Source organism: Kryptolebias marmoratus, linkage group LG11 (assembly GCF_001649575.2).
Source record: "Kryptolebias marmoratus isolate JLee-2015 linkage group LG11, ASM164957v2, whole genome shotgun sequence".
NCBI lineage: Eukaryota > Metazoa > Chordata > Actinopteri > Cyprinodontiformes > Rivulidae > Kryptolebias > Kryptolebias marmoratus.
This window is the reverse complement of record NC_051440.1, coordinates 3,209,812-3,225,906: the sequence shown is the minus strand read 5'-3', so window position 1 is coordinate 3,225,906 and position 16,095 is coordinate 3,209,812. Positions and strand designations below refer to the sequence as shown.

At 37.8% G+C, this 16,095-nt stretch overlaps 2 protein-coding genes across 13 annotated transcripts in view; one reads left to right on the top strand and one right to left on the bottom strand.

The window, feature by feature from the left end:
* The window catches only part of cep290 (centrosomal protein 290), an 82,447-nt gene extending 81,287 nt beyond the window's left edge, over positions 1–1,160 (bottom strand). For all 10 annotated transcript variants that reach the window (XM_017438437.3, XM_017438442.3, XM_017438439.3 and 7 more), the window contains exon 1: positions 581–1,160. In XM_017438437.3, coding sequence (XP_017293926.1) covers positions 581–688 — 108 coding nt within the window. In that variant the 5' untranslated portion in view covers positions 689–1,160. The remainder of the gene's footprint in view (positions 1–580) is intronic.
* A 26-nt stretch (positions 1,161–1,186) lies between these two features.
* The window catches only part of tmtc3 (transmembrane O-mannosyltransferase targeting cadherins 3), a 41,614-nt gene continuing 26,705 nt past the window's right edge, over positions 1,187–16,095 (top strand). Inside the window, exons 1-7 of one of the 3 annotated variants that reach the window (XM_025002039.2) lie at positions 1,187–1,355; positions 1,859–1,892; positions 1,970–2,183; positions 2,416–2,634; positions 10,496–10,595; positions 11,741–11,856; positions 13,615–13,787. In XM_025002039.2, the coding sequence (XP_024857807.1) occupies positions 1,995–2,183; positions 2,416–2,634; positions 10,496–10,595; positions 11,741–11,856; positions 13,615–13,787 (797 nt within the window). In that variant the 5' untranslated portion in view covers positions 1,187–1,355; positions 1,859–1,892; positions 1,970–1,994. Of the gene's footprint in view, positions 1,356–1,381; positions 1,893–1,969; positions 2,184–2,415; positions 2,635–10,495; positions 10,596–11,740; positions 11,857–13,614; positions 13,788–16,095 lie in introns of those variants that run through there. The other 2 variants (XM_017438447.3, XM_037978353.1) reach the window with 2 other exon arrangements.

Below are 16,095 nucleotides of genomic sequence, written 5' to 3'. Positions count from 1 at the left end.
TTTGTAACTCCAATCAAGAAGTAGAAACATCTCAGCAGCGATCGAGAGAAATGGGAGGAACCTGAGCTAAACGGCAAGTGTTGTGGCAAAAGATCTGAATACTTACAAAAATGTGATATTTCAAATTCTTTATTTTTAATAATTTGCACATTTTACTAAAATTCAACTATGTAAACATGATATATAGAAGATTATTCTTGCTTAACAGAACTAAATAATGTGGTGCATTAGGCTGGCGGGACCAGCTGCTGTCCTAGTTCTTAGTTAAGTATACACAAGCATGGCTTATAAGTTAATCTTTTTAAAGGAAAATTTCAGCCAATTAATGGGTTAGCTAATTGACATTCTAAGAGCTCTAGTAAGCAGCAGTCACTTGCAAAAGGTTAAAACTCCAAGTGCTGGGTTTTGAAGTCCTAAAAGGTTCAAAGGATGCTAAAGTTCAGCAAGAAAAAGAAAAGGTTACAGTAAAAACCCAAAACAGAGGCTAACTGCTGAGCTAGTTAGCTGGGCCACGTAATTTTAAATTTAGAAATTAATTATATGAATGAGAAGAAAGGGTAAAGAAAAGGTGGACAATTACCGCAACAAACATGCGGAAGACCTCGTCCACTTCGTCGTTTTTGCCCTCCAGGAGCGTCTGTGGGTCAATTCTCGACACTTTGTCCCACAAAAGCCCAGCCGGCGGCATTTCGGACAAATTAGAGTTTGTAAAGACTGCTGAGAAACACTGTTAGTCAGCTTACTGTGGCTGAAACCCGCTGAGCTTCTTCATATGATTTCAATGTTGTGACAGCCTTCAAGATAAGTGCATGCTTACGAAATTACGTCTAATGTCACTATAATACGTACAACATTCAAGCTAACTTAATTGAACCTGTTAATAATGACACACGGGGGGGTTACATTATTTGTTTAAGTAACGGTAAACATCCATCTTCAGGTTTCCAGGATGCGTCGGCTGCTGCTAGGTTACAGTTCACGACAACACTGTAAAAAAGTAAAGATAAAAACCTACAAGAACCGTCGACTGTCGCATAGGAAGCTACCAAAGCGTGACGATATACCGAATATAGCATTAGAACACAGCACTGTCGCGTTTTAACAACCTGGAATGGGCTGTAAAAAGCACCGAAGTGCATCAAAAGAAGCTCGTAGTCCAGCTTTAGCTAATGTTTAACTTGCGCGGTCACCTATGAACCGGAAGTGATATTGGCGACGCTCTTGAGCTATCTGAGTTAGCTGGTTGGCACGAATGGAGTACCGTGTGTTCAGTTATGTACTCCCAGTGTGTGAAACCGTCACGAGATTTTAAAATAAGCTTTGGTGTCACCGTTGCCTGCCCTGATATATACTCGGTAAGACAGACCGAAATACTTATGCTCTCAACTTTAATTCACCCTAAGGACAGGTAACAGGCTAGTTAGCATTAGCTGCTAATGTGCATTTGAGGGTAGGTTGAAGCAACCAAAATGAAGTTTTTCATTCGTAGTGGTGCTGTTACTGTAAATAAATAATTGCAGTTTTGTGTTTATTTATTTAAACAGCTTTTGCTGTGCGTGGTTGTTGCGCAAGCTGAACTGTTATTGCTGTTTTTGCTGCCAGGTGTTACAGTGCCGGTGGCTATTCGGGTTTGAGCACAAGCCAGTTTCCCTACACTTACCTTTCCCAGTTGCTGAGAAGCCATGCTTTACTTTTTAGAGTCTAAAATATTGCCTGCATTAATCAGAGAGATATAGTTTGTGCAGGGGTGGCTGGGTGAGGGACTTGAACTTAAAGAGAGTGCCACAACAAGAGGAAAAGTAGGGAACCTGTATAAGCCCCAATGCAAAGGTATTTGCAAAGTTCTTCCTTTTTATAGGCTTGGTTGCCTTGAAGAGCTGACTCCAGTCAAGGTATTGGGCTAAAAGAAAGACTGCTTGTAGTGCTTAATTTTAACATGTGCTAACTTCTGTTTTGCTTTCTTGCACAGTGATCAATGAGGGCTTTGGCCAGCAATGGCTGTCGTGTCATGGAAGGAGATTTTACTTCTGACTGGACTGGTGGTGGGATGTTACTGGAACTGTCTATCATGTGGATTTGTATTTGATGATGTCTCAGCTATCCTTGACAACAAGGACCTCCGGCCCTCAACCCCCCTCCGCAACATGTTCCTCAATGATTTTTGGGGAACCCCCATGTCTGAGGCAAGTCATAATCCAAGATTCACTTCTTCACAGGCAGGACATAGCTTCTCTTAAAGGAGCATATTCAGCATGAAACCTTGACTTGTATGTGTTTTTATGTTGCTGAAAGAATTCTGCACTGCGTTAGACACTTGCCACATGTGAGAAACAGAACTGTATCATTAATTTGAAAGTTTTAACTCTCATTCGATGGACTGACTAGCATCTGACATTATTGTATGTCTCTTTATAGGAGCGGAGCCATAAATCTTACAGGCCCCTGACGGTACTCACATTCCGTCTGAACTACCTCTTCAGTGAACTCAGCGCAGCTTCATACCACCTGCTAAATGTCGTTTTACACGCCGTTGTGTGTGTGCTTTTCCTCCGGGTTTGCCGACTGTTCTTGGACAAGACTTTCAGCTTGGTGGCAGCGCTACTGTTTGCTGTGCACCCCATCCACACCGAGGCTGTAAGTGTGTGTTCGCTGGGTGAGGAAATGTTGTGTGACATGTCTTTTGAAAGTGATAGCAAAAAAATAGATTTGTGATCATGTTGACTTGAAGGTTCACTTTCCTGAAGGTTTGAGAAAAAGAATTCTAATCGATCATTATATCCTCTCTATTGACACACTGTATCCCCATTTTAAACAAAAACACTTTAGAGTCGCCTAGTAGTTAGTAGAGTTTTCTTTTTATTTAACCCTTGGCTTAGCTTACCTATGACCATAGTTCTGTTTTATAATTCTTTGAAATTAAACCGTGATGGCGGAAAGGCACTGGGGACATGCTGAGCTGTTTCTCAGGAGACGGAGAGAGTTCGGCAGGAGGTGTTGTGTTGAAAAAAGCACCCCAACTGGAAAAGCACCACTGAGAAACAACTTCGATTGTCATTACTAGGTGCTGGTGTAAAAATGAAAGAACCAAACAAAAAAAGACAGTTGCTGTGTTTTGAATGCACCCATCTAAATTGGACTTCACTGCCCATTCTTAAAAAGAATTCTTGAAACCTCTTTCTCTTTTGTGTATTTGCCTTTCATTTTTATGGCATATTGAGACACACGAGTTTGAGAAAATATCATCACATTGCCTCTTTATGTATTTGATTATCTAACGTGTACCATGATCTCCAGCATCGCCAAGTTGCCAAACATGGATTGATCGTGTCTATAAATCTTGTGGCATAAATGCAGCAACTTCACACCTCATATATCTTAATAACAAAAGTAAGGTAGCTGTGACCCAACAATAATGTTACACAACTTAAACACACCATTGGCAATAATAAAGATAACAAAGCATCTGTATTCCTTCCCGATTTTCAAAATTAAGGCCAAAATGTCAGTTTTTGTGGGTGCCACCATGTTGTATATTTGAAGCCAGAGGCTGCGCACTGAGATGTAGAGCTGTACTCTCAATACACACACCCCTACCTTACTAAGCGGCTGTAACACTGTCAATCATAGTGTAAATTGACACTTTTCTTAAAGCCTCAGATAACTAATTTAAACTAAACGTATTTTAAAAATGCATAATTACCATACAACAGTAAACAAAAATCAAACCCTAAAAAAATTATCTAACATGTATTTAATTTTTTTTTTTATTGAGAAAAATGTCTTGTTTATTTACATGGAGGGGAGGGACATAAAAATTGTCCTGCAGCCAGCCACTAAGAGGCGCTCATCCAGAGTAGCCTCAAATTCCGGCTTCCAGTCTTGTGTCTAGATACAGACGGTCTGTCTGCACTGCCAGGGTATAAAATATGACTTCTGTCAAGTGAGTCAAAGTTTGGAAATGAACACACCTGTCAACATTCGCTCACGGCTAAAATTTAACCGCACACAGACACGATTTAGTGTCGTAGACGTGCTGTATGGGTGCGTTTTAAAGAGTCAAAAGGGGCACTGCAAAGGTTTTGAATGCTTTTTTTCCCCCCTTTTATTTAACATACTACGATGATAAATATTTTATGAAATAAATGTAATTCTTTTTCAGAGTATTGCCAACTAAGTCCAATTTAAAACAAAAAACATTACTTTTAAAACTAATTTTAATTTTGTATCTAACTTGGTTAAATTTTGGATAAAAATAAAAACATAAAATAACTTAAAGGTAAAGTTCACCTATATTAAAGTGAGGTTTTGTTCAAAGGTTATGAATAATTGATAACTTCCTCAATGTAGACAGTTTGTTGAATGACCTCAGTTTGGAAAAATGGTTTATGTCCAACAGGAATAACAAGCTAACAGCTAGTTTGACCACATTTAAAACTAAAGTGGTTTGCTTCCATCTTAAAACAATTCTAGTTTTCAGAATTTCACTGCCAGTCATGCAAATGTTGTTTTAGAATCTTTCACATCACTTTTTTTGTATTACACGGTTCTTTCAGCAGAGATATTAAGAAATTATGTATGTAGCTCCTGGATGCCCAGGAAGTCCTATAAGCTTAAACTCTTTGCTCTGTTTATGCTTGTAAATAATTATATTATGTAAATAGTGTTATTATATAAATAACATTGTAATGTGAATTTTGCTGTAGTTTAAATATTTATAAAATAGAATTTACTTTTGTCTTGACTGCGGTCAAACTAACTCAAGTCCTGTTAAACATAATTGTATCTGTATTTCTCCAAACTGAGGTAATTCAAGAAGCTTTTTACAGTAGGTAAAATATTAATTATTTACAGCTTTTACACATAAATGAACTTTTCCTGCCATTTTTGGAAAACCCATTATTGACCACAGTCAAACGGCTGCACTGTACAAACCGTATCTGTATGACAGGGTGTAAACAACGCTGTGATAAGTATGTGTTTGACATCGCTGAGCTTTATAGGGGTATTAACATTACTTGCCTTGGCTTTGCTGCACTGTCAGGTGTTTTGTGTTGGCTGGGACATTAAAGGCACACACACCGCCTCTGTTCTTTCACAAGTTTTGTTTTTAAGCAGAATCTTGAGCTTATCTGTGGGATCAGTACTGAAACTAACCACATATGCTGAAGAAGCCACAGAAAAATCCCACCAAGTGTACTTCATTTGAAGGCTTATGTGACAACTGCTCAGTTGTTCAAACGTGTCTCTTGTGGCCTGTTAAAGATGGGATGTGTTCCTTCTTCTTGTGACTTGTGTTTAGGTTTTATTTAGCTTACTCACAACAAGATTAAGTGAAGCGTACGTCATTGCAAATGCTATTTAAACTTCTTCAGTCTATATAGACTACTGATGATCAAACTCAAGATTACTATTATATTTAGACTAATTTAAGTCTTTAATGTTTTGTATTTAGGTAGATGTTTTATGTACCAAAAAAGTATATGAAATTGATAGGAAATCTAAAATCTTTAGTTTATGGTTGATAATTAGAACTTGATGTAATTTGTTTGTTCGAGAAGCTTCTTTCCCAATTAGGGCTTTTAATGACTCCTCCTTAACCCAGTTGAACTGATGTGAAGACGGACAAAGACAACATTCTGCTCGAGTGGAGAAGTGCTACTGTTACACATCTTGCAGCGCTGCTTCAGTCTTCCTCCCGGTTGTTTCTTATCTATGCAGAGTCTTAGACTTCTTGAATGGAAACAATTTGCCTCACAAATGAGCCCTTAGAGTTAGTCCAGCAAATGCCCTTCGTGTTATCGCCGTCTGGAATCTCTTTCTGAACGGATCATTTGTTTTTCAGTAATGTTCTGAGCACTGAGGGTCTCTTCATGATAAGTGTGTACAAAGTGCCCCTGTGTTTTTCTCAGTGTTTCGTGGTGATGACTTTTTGAATAGAGGTTTTTTTTTTCTGGATCTCCAAGTATCTTCAAATTGCTGAGTGTAATCTATATCAAAATCTTAAAGCTCCTAAGTGGCGTAATGTTGGACTCTAAGAAGATGGTGATTGTGTTCTGGGTAATTGAGACAAATTGAGCTAATTGTATTCAACTTGTAAACTGTTTAGTTGAGTTAACTTTGATCGACTGAGTTTTTAATTAGCTTGTCCTATTTCTTGGACAAATAGGTCAGTCTGAGTGCAAAGCATGGTTGAATGTTTGTGGTTATCCCTTTTGTTAAAACCTGCAACCCTCCTCTAATGCCTGTACAGACATGGGGGAAAAAAGGAAGTACATCCTCTTTCAATTCTAGGGTTTTACGTATCAGGATATAATCGCGATCTGGTCACCAGGTTCTAAAATTATTGAAATCTAACATCAAGTGTACAAAAACACACTACAGATTCAACAGAAATTAGGTCAAAATTGAAAAGTTGTGTGTGGAAAAGCGAAGTCCAGCCTCACTGCTTCCATTGGACTTTGGAACTAATTACAATTTAAGGGGGAAAGAGCTTGGGGGCTTGGAGTGATCATCAGCGTGAATACCTCTATAATAGCAAGAGTTTTTGCAGTTTGTTGGTCTGCAGCATACAGGTATGTTTTAAAACAAAGCCAAAAAGGAAAAGCTTCACCTTAGAGAATTTATTGTTTTTTCCAATCAATCTCAGAAGAGTTAAAGGTAATTTCCAAACAATTTGGAGTCTTTTTTTTTTTTTTACAATGAGAAGGATTATTCACAAGTAGAGAACATTTATGTCAGCTTTTTTTTCATGACAGGACAATTAGAAATAGACTAAACAAACATTGCTTTTTGAGAAAGGTTGCCAGGAGAAAAACTCTTCTTAAAAAGAACATAGCAGCACAACTGAATGAACCAAAAGACTTGTAGAACAATTTCCGCTAAACAAATGAGACCAAAGTAAAGATGTTTACCTGTTACGCACAGGGCCAGTGCTTATTAAAAACCAAGCAAGGCATATCCACACAAACACCTCAAACCAGCTGTCAAGCACAGTGGTGGAGGGGTAATGATTTGAAGTTTATTTTGCAGCCACAGGATCTGGGCATCTTGTAGTTGTTCAATCAACCATGAACTTCTCTGTAAGCCGAAGTCTCTCCCATCTTAGCTGCTGAAGCTTTAACTCCTTCAGAAAGCTTTCAAGTGTCTTGGTGGTCTCTGTCACTATTCTCCTTCTTTACACTCACTCAGTTTGTGAGGACGGCCTGCTCTTGGTAGATTTATAGATTTATTTCTTCCATTTCTTGATGATGAATTTAACAGAACTGAGGATGTTTAGGGTCTCGGAAATCCTTTTGTGTCCATCACCTGACTTGAACTTTTGAATAATCTTTTCTGTGAGTTGAATTAAGACAGTCATTTTTAAGGGGGTAAATCTAACTAATTTACAATCTAACTTCCACAAAGTAATGCCAATTTTATATATATATATATATATATATATAATTGGCATTACTTTGTAGAAGTTAGATTGTACTTTGCATTGAAGAGTTTTTTTGTTTGTTTTTAGAAAGTTTTATTGTTGAAAAGGCCAATTTATATTGACTGACTAATATATAAAAGTAATAAAATGGTAAAACATCCAAGTGGGTGAATACTTCTTATAGGCTCTGTATTCTTGAGTCAGTCTGTGTGACAGCTGAAGCTTGGACTAGAATGGTTGGTAGTAGAACAACGATCTGAAGCACAACAGCAAATCTCCAACAGAATGACTGAAAAAGAAACGGCTCGAGGTGTTGCAGTGGTCTAGGAAAAGTCCAGACCTCAAATTAGGTGAAATGCTTAGGTAGGAATTTAAAAGGCTGCGCTAAAGGAATCCTCACCAACTTTTATCAACTTAAGCAGGTCTGAAAGAAGAGTGAGCCACAATTACTCCTCAACAATATGAGACTGATAAAGTTTCTTATATTAATAAAGATGATTATTCTTATTGCTGCTAAAGCTTGGGCCCAATCAAAGGCCAGACCTCATCCTGATTGAAATGTAGAGGTGGGACTTTAAGAAAGCTGTGCATGTACAGATGTCTGCAAACCTCGGTGAACTAAAGCAACGCTGTAAAGAAGAGTGGACCAGAATTTTTCCACGACCATAAGGGAGACTGATAATGGCAAACAGAAAACATTTAGAAAGTTTTTACAGCTAAAGGAGCTGTTGAATCACGGGCTGGACGCAGTTTTTCCACGCACGGCTTTTCTGTTTTGCCTTCATTCATGGTTAATAAATAATGACGCCGCAGAATCTGTTGTGAGTTTTTGTATTCTTAAAAACTGGAGAAGACCAGATCATTTTTATTATGTTCAGATATGTAAAACTTCAGATTTGGAGGGAAAGTAGACTTCTCCCCCCTCACATACACACACATGCACAGAACATACTCTTCTTTTCTAAAGTACTTTCTAGAACCACGGGGGCCTTATGAAAGGTTTAAGGGTTTGTCTATTTGTAATAAAGTAGGGATTTGATAGAACTGAGAATGTTGTTTCTTCCACATGAGGGCAGTCATCATTTACATAAATGACAGGAGTCACTGTCAAGGAGGCTCCCCTAAAGAGATATGAGGCGCTTTGATTCTGCTGAAATGATTTACCTGACCAGGCTTGTTCTCACAGCTGGGTTCAAGAGCTCAGATCAGTTGTAGACAACGTGTTCAAAACTGCCAGTAATTCTGGGCTTTTCCAAGTGTAGTTAGTATCCTGTTGTGGAATGTGCCACTACACCTCTGACAATGACTTACCCACATGCTGAAGATTTATTTTTGAATGGGTGTATTGACATGTGGGATTCTGTGGAAGGAAGGCACAGTGTAGTGGATCATATCGTTTGCTTGTGCTGGTGTAGATTCTCAGTCATCCAGGCCATGGTAAATTCAAAAAAAGTTAAAAAAACAAAAACAACTGGACTTCTATTCTGTAGCTGAAGACGTTTCGCTTCTCATCCGAGGAGCTTTCTCAATTCAGAAATAGAGAGTGTGGAGTTGAGCTTTTAAAGCTGAGATGTGATGTAAGCTGGATTGCTTGCAAATTGTTCTCACTCTCCTAACAATGGAGGCTCGTTGTCAGACAAACAAGGACTCTAACGAGTCCAGTTGTTTTTGTTTTTTAACTTTTTTGAATATATCGTTTGCTTCTACCAAATATTTGTTGTTTACACTTTGATAGGCCAGAAATGAACAACTGATCAAAAATGTGTTTATATATATATATATATATATATCCCCACCCCCAAAAAATCAGCTTTGCAGTTTAATGTTTTATTCTGGAACAAAAAGTCAATGAATATTTTTTTTGGCCTTTAAAATGATAGTTCAGATATTCTGAAGTGGGTCTCTCTTGAAAAGTTAACCGTAATTAATAACTTACCTGCTGTTGATTGCTCTTCAAATTGGAAAAAAAAGTAGAGATTATTTCTGACCACTTTGATGAGCTAATGGCTAGTCGAAGCAGAGCCAAAACCAAAGTGAATAGCTGACATCCTAAAACAGCTCAAATCTCAAAAATGAATAGCAGTTTGTGGAAACCCTGGTTTATAAACTTTCGCATTGCCATCAGTTTTGCATTAATCAGCTGTTTACATAGAGTTTAGCATTACGTGCTTAAATAGTATTTCATCATATTTCCATAAGAATAACTGTAATGCTAAACTGAATGGTGTAAAGATTTAGAAACTAGACATCAGTCACTTTTTCGGCTCTGCTTCGACTAGCCATGAGCTCAAAGGGACAGAAAGAGAGTGATATATTTTCTTTCTTACTTAAACTACTGTTGCTTAAAACAACAAAGGTTAAGGGGAAAACTGAGCAAATCGGAATCAACAAGGGAACACAACTCATCACAGCACCAGTCCGCACAGCGTTAATCAATCAAGCATGAGCCCAGATTCTGGCCTAAACGTTTTCTCACAGTTAGAATTTTTAGGTGAAAAAAGATGTCTTGGTTTAGTTTTTCCTGCTGGCTTATTGTAGCCTGTGTGCTTTTTTTTTTGCTGTTGCTTTTAAGCAAAAAATATTGTCAGCTATTTTGAAGTACCCCCAGACTGCAGATTCCTTTGGCCTTTGGAAACTTTTCGAACCCTGCTGGTTCGACACTGTTGCAGCTGCCGTTTCTGCTTTTCCACCATGATTGTTTGAAACTGTAGGTTAGGCCAGCCAACTGGAACTCTACTGACATACGCAGCACATACTAAACGGCTCTTATTTGAGTAGAAATAATTTAGAAATTAAAAGATTAAAATTTATTTTAAAAATTGTCTCGACTGAAATAATTGGCGTTTTTTACTATGCTGATTGTTCTCAGCAGCCCTATTTCTGTGTCCACCCCTTAAGTTCCTGAGTGCCATGTGGTCTGACATATAAAATGCACTTGTGGTCAGCTTTGCACATTTAACTCCTAGCTTTCTATGGTATTGGAATAGTAGATAAATGAATGGATGACAAAATGTTTTTATTTTTAATCAGTATGAATAAACAACAGGAGTGACTGATGTCACCTTTTCTCATCAGGTCACTGGTGTTGTTGGCAGAGCTGAACTTCTTTCTTCAATTTTCCTCCTAGCTGCTTTCCTGGCATACACAAAATCAACTGGCTCTGACCACTCCATTGGTAAGTCTAATGTCAGACTTTCTCTAATTTTTATCCAAGATACAAAATTGATTGTGTTACTTTCTAAGAAACATATATATTCAAGAAAAAAATCTATATTGCCATCATTTCTCAACACAAGTGATCTTAGTTTCAAACTCTGGCATGAAAGGCACATGTGATACGCATTTGTTCAAGGAAGGTTAGTGCATTAATATTCTGTTGGCAAAGAAAACTAAAGAGGTATTTTTGAATGAATGCATTTGTTCGTGGCTCTAAGGGTGTTCTTGTTAAGGGCAGTAAAACATTCTTAGTACAAGGTGGAAGTTGTCTTTGATTTACAGTATCATGTTTATTTTTTAAAACTATGTTCCCAGTTAAAGTAAAACATAAGCAGAGGGCCTAAGAAAATGTGGCTGACAAGTTGCGCATGTACTGTATGAACAAGATGTGGTAAAATGTAGCACATTTTAAACTAACATGGGCTCTCACATTGCTGCCATGCAAAGTTCTGCCACTGGTAGTAACTTGGTGTTCACAGATTTGTTCAAAGATCTGTCATCCTATGGGGGTCTGTGGACTGAACTGCACCCTTTGCCATGAGCTAGCAACCTATTCTGTCACTTAAAGCACAACAACCATAACATTTGTAATCAGCTGTATCAGAGTGCATGTGTTTTCATTCAGTAACACAAAATCTAAGATAACCAGACTTAGATATATTTGTCATCCATCTTGTCTGAGACAAGGACGAACAAAATGTTTATCAGACCAATTTTAAAGAAAGAATTAATAACCTGAAGTTCCATTAATAAAAACAAAGTCCAGCAAAAAGCAGTTTATGGGATAATGACAGCTAAAACATTAAATTCAAACTAAAAGGTGACATCAAGGTTACTATGATGATCTTTCACGTACAATCATATATATTCATATATATTCTTTTTAAAGAACATTGCAACACACAAAAAGCACTATTGGTTTTCTCTGATTTGTTTGTACCTTTAAAGTTTAAAGTATATTCCATATGTCTCAATATGTTTTAACACTGTTTAGGGACCAATTAGAGAAATTTGTTAGTAAAAACTCACCAGATTTGTATAAAATGAAGCAGGTATTCAGGATAATATACAGTTGTCATTTGTGTTTGCTTCCTTGTTTTTCAGTTTGGCCTCCCATCACTCTGACTGTAGTGCTGGTGGCTGCAGCAACACTGTGTAAGGAGCAGGGAATCACTGTGGTCGGCATCTGCTGTGTCCATGAAGTGTTTGTTGCACAAGGGGTACGGGAATGTCCTTTGTCTTCAAGGTCTCAGAAAATTTAACATTTGTTGAGAAGCCAGGAGTCATTTTTTATGTTTATTTGTTTTTTAATTTAGCTATGAAAGCTTGGTTAGTGTTAAGATCTCCTCCAGGGAGTTCTGGTCAAATTGGCAGTGCAAACCTTATAGAGAAAGCTAGAAAGTCTACTGACTATAAAGCCACACAAGGGTAATTGATTAAAAAAGCCAGAGAAATGTTCAGATAATGCCTGATCTATTCAGTTTACACATTCCACATTCAGTAAGAATTTGCAGCAACTTTCCTGAAGGTCAGTTTGTAAAAGATCTGTGAGTGTATTTAAAGATGTCAGTGTTTCTAAGCTACTGACACATTGCTTTTTATTTAATGTCATGGGAGCGTAAAACTAGAAGAGAGTTTAATCAGTTCATAGTACACTGGAGACATTTTAAAGAGCTCTAGTAGTACATCCAGTACTGTAAAATCAGGTGAGATGAGGTGGTAGGTGGGAAATGTAAAGGTAGAAAACTTACAATGATGCAATGATGGGCTTTTTGTATAAAAACAGGGATTTCTATCATCTGTAAAATAAGAGGGGAAAAAAAACGTGTTTTCTTTTTTCTTGTTGTGGTTCAACAACAATCTAGTGGCATTCAACCTAATTATGATATAGGTATTAAACTGATGTTGCTTTCAACAAATAAAGCGAACCAGAACTAGAGTTTTATCCAATCAGGGGAGAGCAGGGTGGGTCCAGGTGCAAGCAGTGTTGCTAATTTAGAACTTTGTCTAAAGCTGTGTGTTGTATAATCATTCCATCCTGGAAAAAGAAAATCTGAAATAGATCATTAAAAGTCCAAAAATATTGACATACAAAGAAACACAAGAGCTGCACTGTTTTCATTATTGCTGCAAATATAAAGATGTGGACAAATGTATAGATTTATAGCCAAAGAAGTTAAAACAGACAGCAGTGTAGTCTGGTATTTATATCTCAAACCTAAGACCAACTCAAATGAGCTGCCTTTTAACAAGAGAAGCTTAAAGCTCTATATTTGGGTTCTTTTGTAGTTTCATACAACAATAAAAAGCTGCTTCGAGTGAAAAGCACCCTGCTGATTTGAAAATGCCACTATCAAAAGCTGTGCCGTGGGATTGAAATGTATCTTTTGATTTATTTCATGACCACAATCGTGTGTGTAACAGGAAAAAAAAAGAAGCGGGGGGGGGAGACTAAAATATGAACTTGTGGGACATCCTGGATTAATGCAAGAAATGCTGCCGCATTGTTTACTGGTGAGGAAACAATTCAGTCTTTTAAGTATAACCATCTGTAATTTGTGAGCAACAAGTCAAATGTTTTTGGCAGCCAAAGCATTCTGTCAGTCAGACTTGTTCCAACATTTAACGCTGAAGAGTGTCAACAATTCATTCCCTTCAAAGTATTTTTGGTACTTATCATTTTTTAAGGCCTACACGATGACACCTCAACTCAGTCATCTGGTCTCAACATGGTCTGTGTCAACCCTCCACACACACACACACACACACACACACACACAAACACACAAACAAGAGTTCACTTCCTAAACCTTCCCAACTTCTGTTGTCTGTTTGGAATCCTATTCCTGTAATATCCTTACAGACCCTATATGGCTCTGCTGTGTTTGTTCTAAGCAACCTTAAATGTTTAGGATGAAAAAAAAAAAAGAAAAGAAAAATTGAAATCTGCCCCCTTTGTTGTCTTTTGATCCCTGTAGTTCACGCTGCCTGTGCTGCTGGACACTTTGCGGCATGTCCTCCAGGGTAAAGATGGATTCCCTTATGCTGTCCTGCAAACTCTGCTGAAGCTCATTGTCCTCGTCATCAGCACCCTGCTGCTTGTCATCATAAGGGTCCAAGTCATCCAGTCCCAGCTTCCTGTCTTCACCAGGTAGGAGAACGTTACAGCAAACTGCTGCTGACACTGTATTTCAGTCAACGTAAAGACCTTAAAAGTTTTTAGAGAGTCTGAAAATCAAATATTTACCTTTTTACTTAAAGATTATTTTGTGCTGTAGTAGCTCAATCTGTGAAACATCTTCTGTTCAAAAATGGAAAAAACATCCATGGACCTCAAGGCCGGTGGATTACAGTTAGTCATAATTTGTATTTAAATTGATATAGGTCTTTATAAACACATTATAATAGTGTGATACCTTATTTAAATGAAATTGCATAATGTCTTTAATTAAAGTAAAAGGTTATCCCATGCTTTGTGGCAATTACAGTTTATGGATGGGGTTTATTTGCATTTGTAGAGCTCAACCAAGCATGCATATATTTCTACAAAACCAGGCCAATACCAATTCTGTTGTCTCAAATGTTGATCCTAAGGAGTAAAAGTCTTCCCTGTCTTCCTCTTTAATGAGGGCAAGTTAAACTGGAGCTTCATAGATGCAGGAACACCAGCTATGTGATATTTATTCTGTGACTGGTGACACTTTTTTTGTTGTTGTTTATGTATCTTTTCTAAACCTCCATCTGTCCATTTTCTTTACCCGCTTTTTCCTCTGGGTCGCGGTACAGCTGGCATCTATGTCCAGCAATCACTGTGTGAGAGGCAGGGTACACTCTGGATAGGTCAGGGACACAGAGACAACCAACCATTCATAGAGTCAGGGGAGGGTCCAAATTTATCAGCTAATATCTGTTTGCTTAGCTTATTGTTCATAAGTACAAAATAATTAGTCCCTCCAGGATTTTGCGGGCATTTTTTGTGATTGTTGCGGACTAAAATGCCTGATTTTGCAGGGCATTTTCCTAAAAGTTGCTTTTTTTTTACCAAAATCAATAAAAAATTCTAACTTTTAATATATAAACCAAAAATACTTTTGTTTTGTAAGATAATTACCAACAAACATTGACATTATCAAAAGGTGTTTTATTTGAGAACTTTGATAGCTTATAAACTGACATTCATGACCGTTTCTGGATTGTCCCTCGTCTGTAGATCTCCTCACATTTTGCAGACACAAAATGTTTGTCGTGGATGACTTGCGTTTATGTTCGATGATTACACTGCAGGACGTGCAAAACAGCTTCCCCCCACTCTCGTGCAGCTGGACAGGAAACTGTTTTGCGCGGTCCTTTGCTGAAATCTTTGTGGGCAAATGTGAAGCATTAGCGCACATTTTCGCTTCGGTCGCTGCTCCTGCATGCTCCCGGCATTCTGATGTTAACAGGATGTGACGTCACATGTCTTCTTTGTGAGTTATTTGGGGTTATTTTGTATTCCACACTACACAAACCCACAAAGAAGACACTAGACCGCAGAAACGGGGGTGAATCACCTTAGAAACAATAAATATTGGGTTAAAGTTGCGGGAAAGTTGCGGTGTTTAGGACAAAGTTGCGATTTTGCGGGGTTTGCTTGATTTTGCGTTAATAGTTCCGATCGCAACATCGCGAAATCCTGGAGGGTCTGAATAATAGAGACTTTGATTAAAAAATCTGGCTTTAAAATCATAAGAAAATGAGATGTTTTCTCAGAGGTGCTGTGGGGGAAATCATAGAATTTGCAGATGGACAGCTCACAGGGCAGATCAGCCAAATAACACTAACCAGACAAACCAGCTGAGGTCACTGGTTTGAATCTGCACAAAACTGAGTGTCAGTTCACCGTAGGTTCTCCGACATGCGCGAGTTCTGCATTCCAATTCAGCTCTTTATAAATCACATCACAATGTGTTGCTCCAGAAAGTACATCTTCATATAATTTGTTTAGAAAGTGCACCATGGGCTTGCCAAACTGGTCTTTCAGTTCCATGATCCAAAATAAGTTTATCTAAGAGTGGCCAACTAACATAAACCTCATGACAACTTTTCACTCCATCGCACAAATCCAATGTGAAAGATGATGCAACAAATTTCAGTAACCAGCTTGTTGTAATCATTCAGCAGGATAATGAAACAGAAAATATGCCCCAAATTACCCCAAAATATGTTAAATGGTTAGAAAAGCCCAGTCAGTCACTTGATTTTACTTAGATTTAGCTGCATTCCTTTAGTTGAGCTTTAGCTGAAGGTAGCTTCAACAAAGGTCTGGGAGAAAAGGATCATAGAAGAAGTAAAATGATGTTTTTTATTATTTTTTTTTATTTCATGAATATTTTGCTAGCAGTGATGTTTAAGACTCTTTTTTAAGACCTAGTATTCCTTTAAGGACAGTCCTCTCCCTTTTTTGTCACAATTTTAATTAA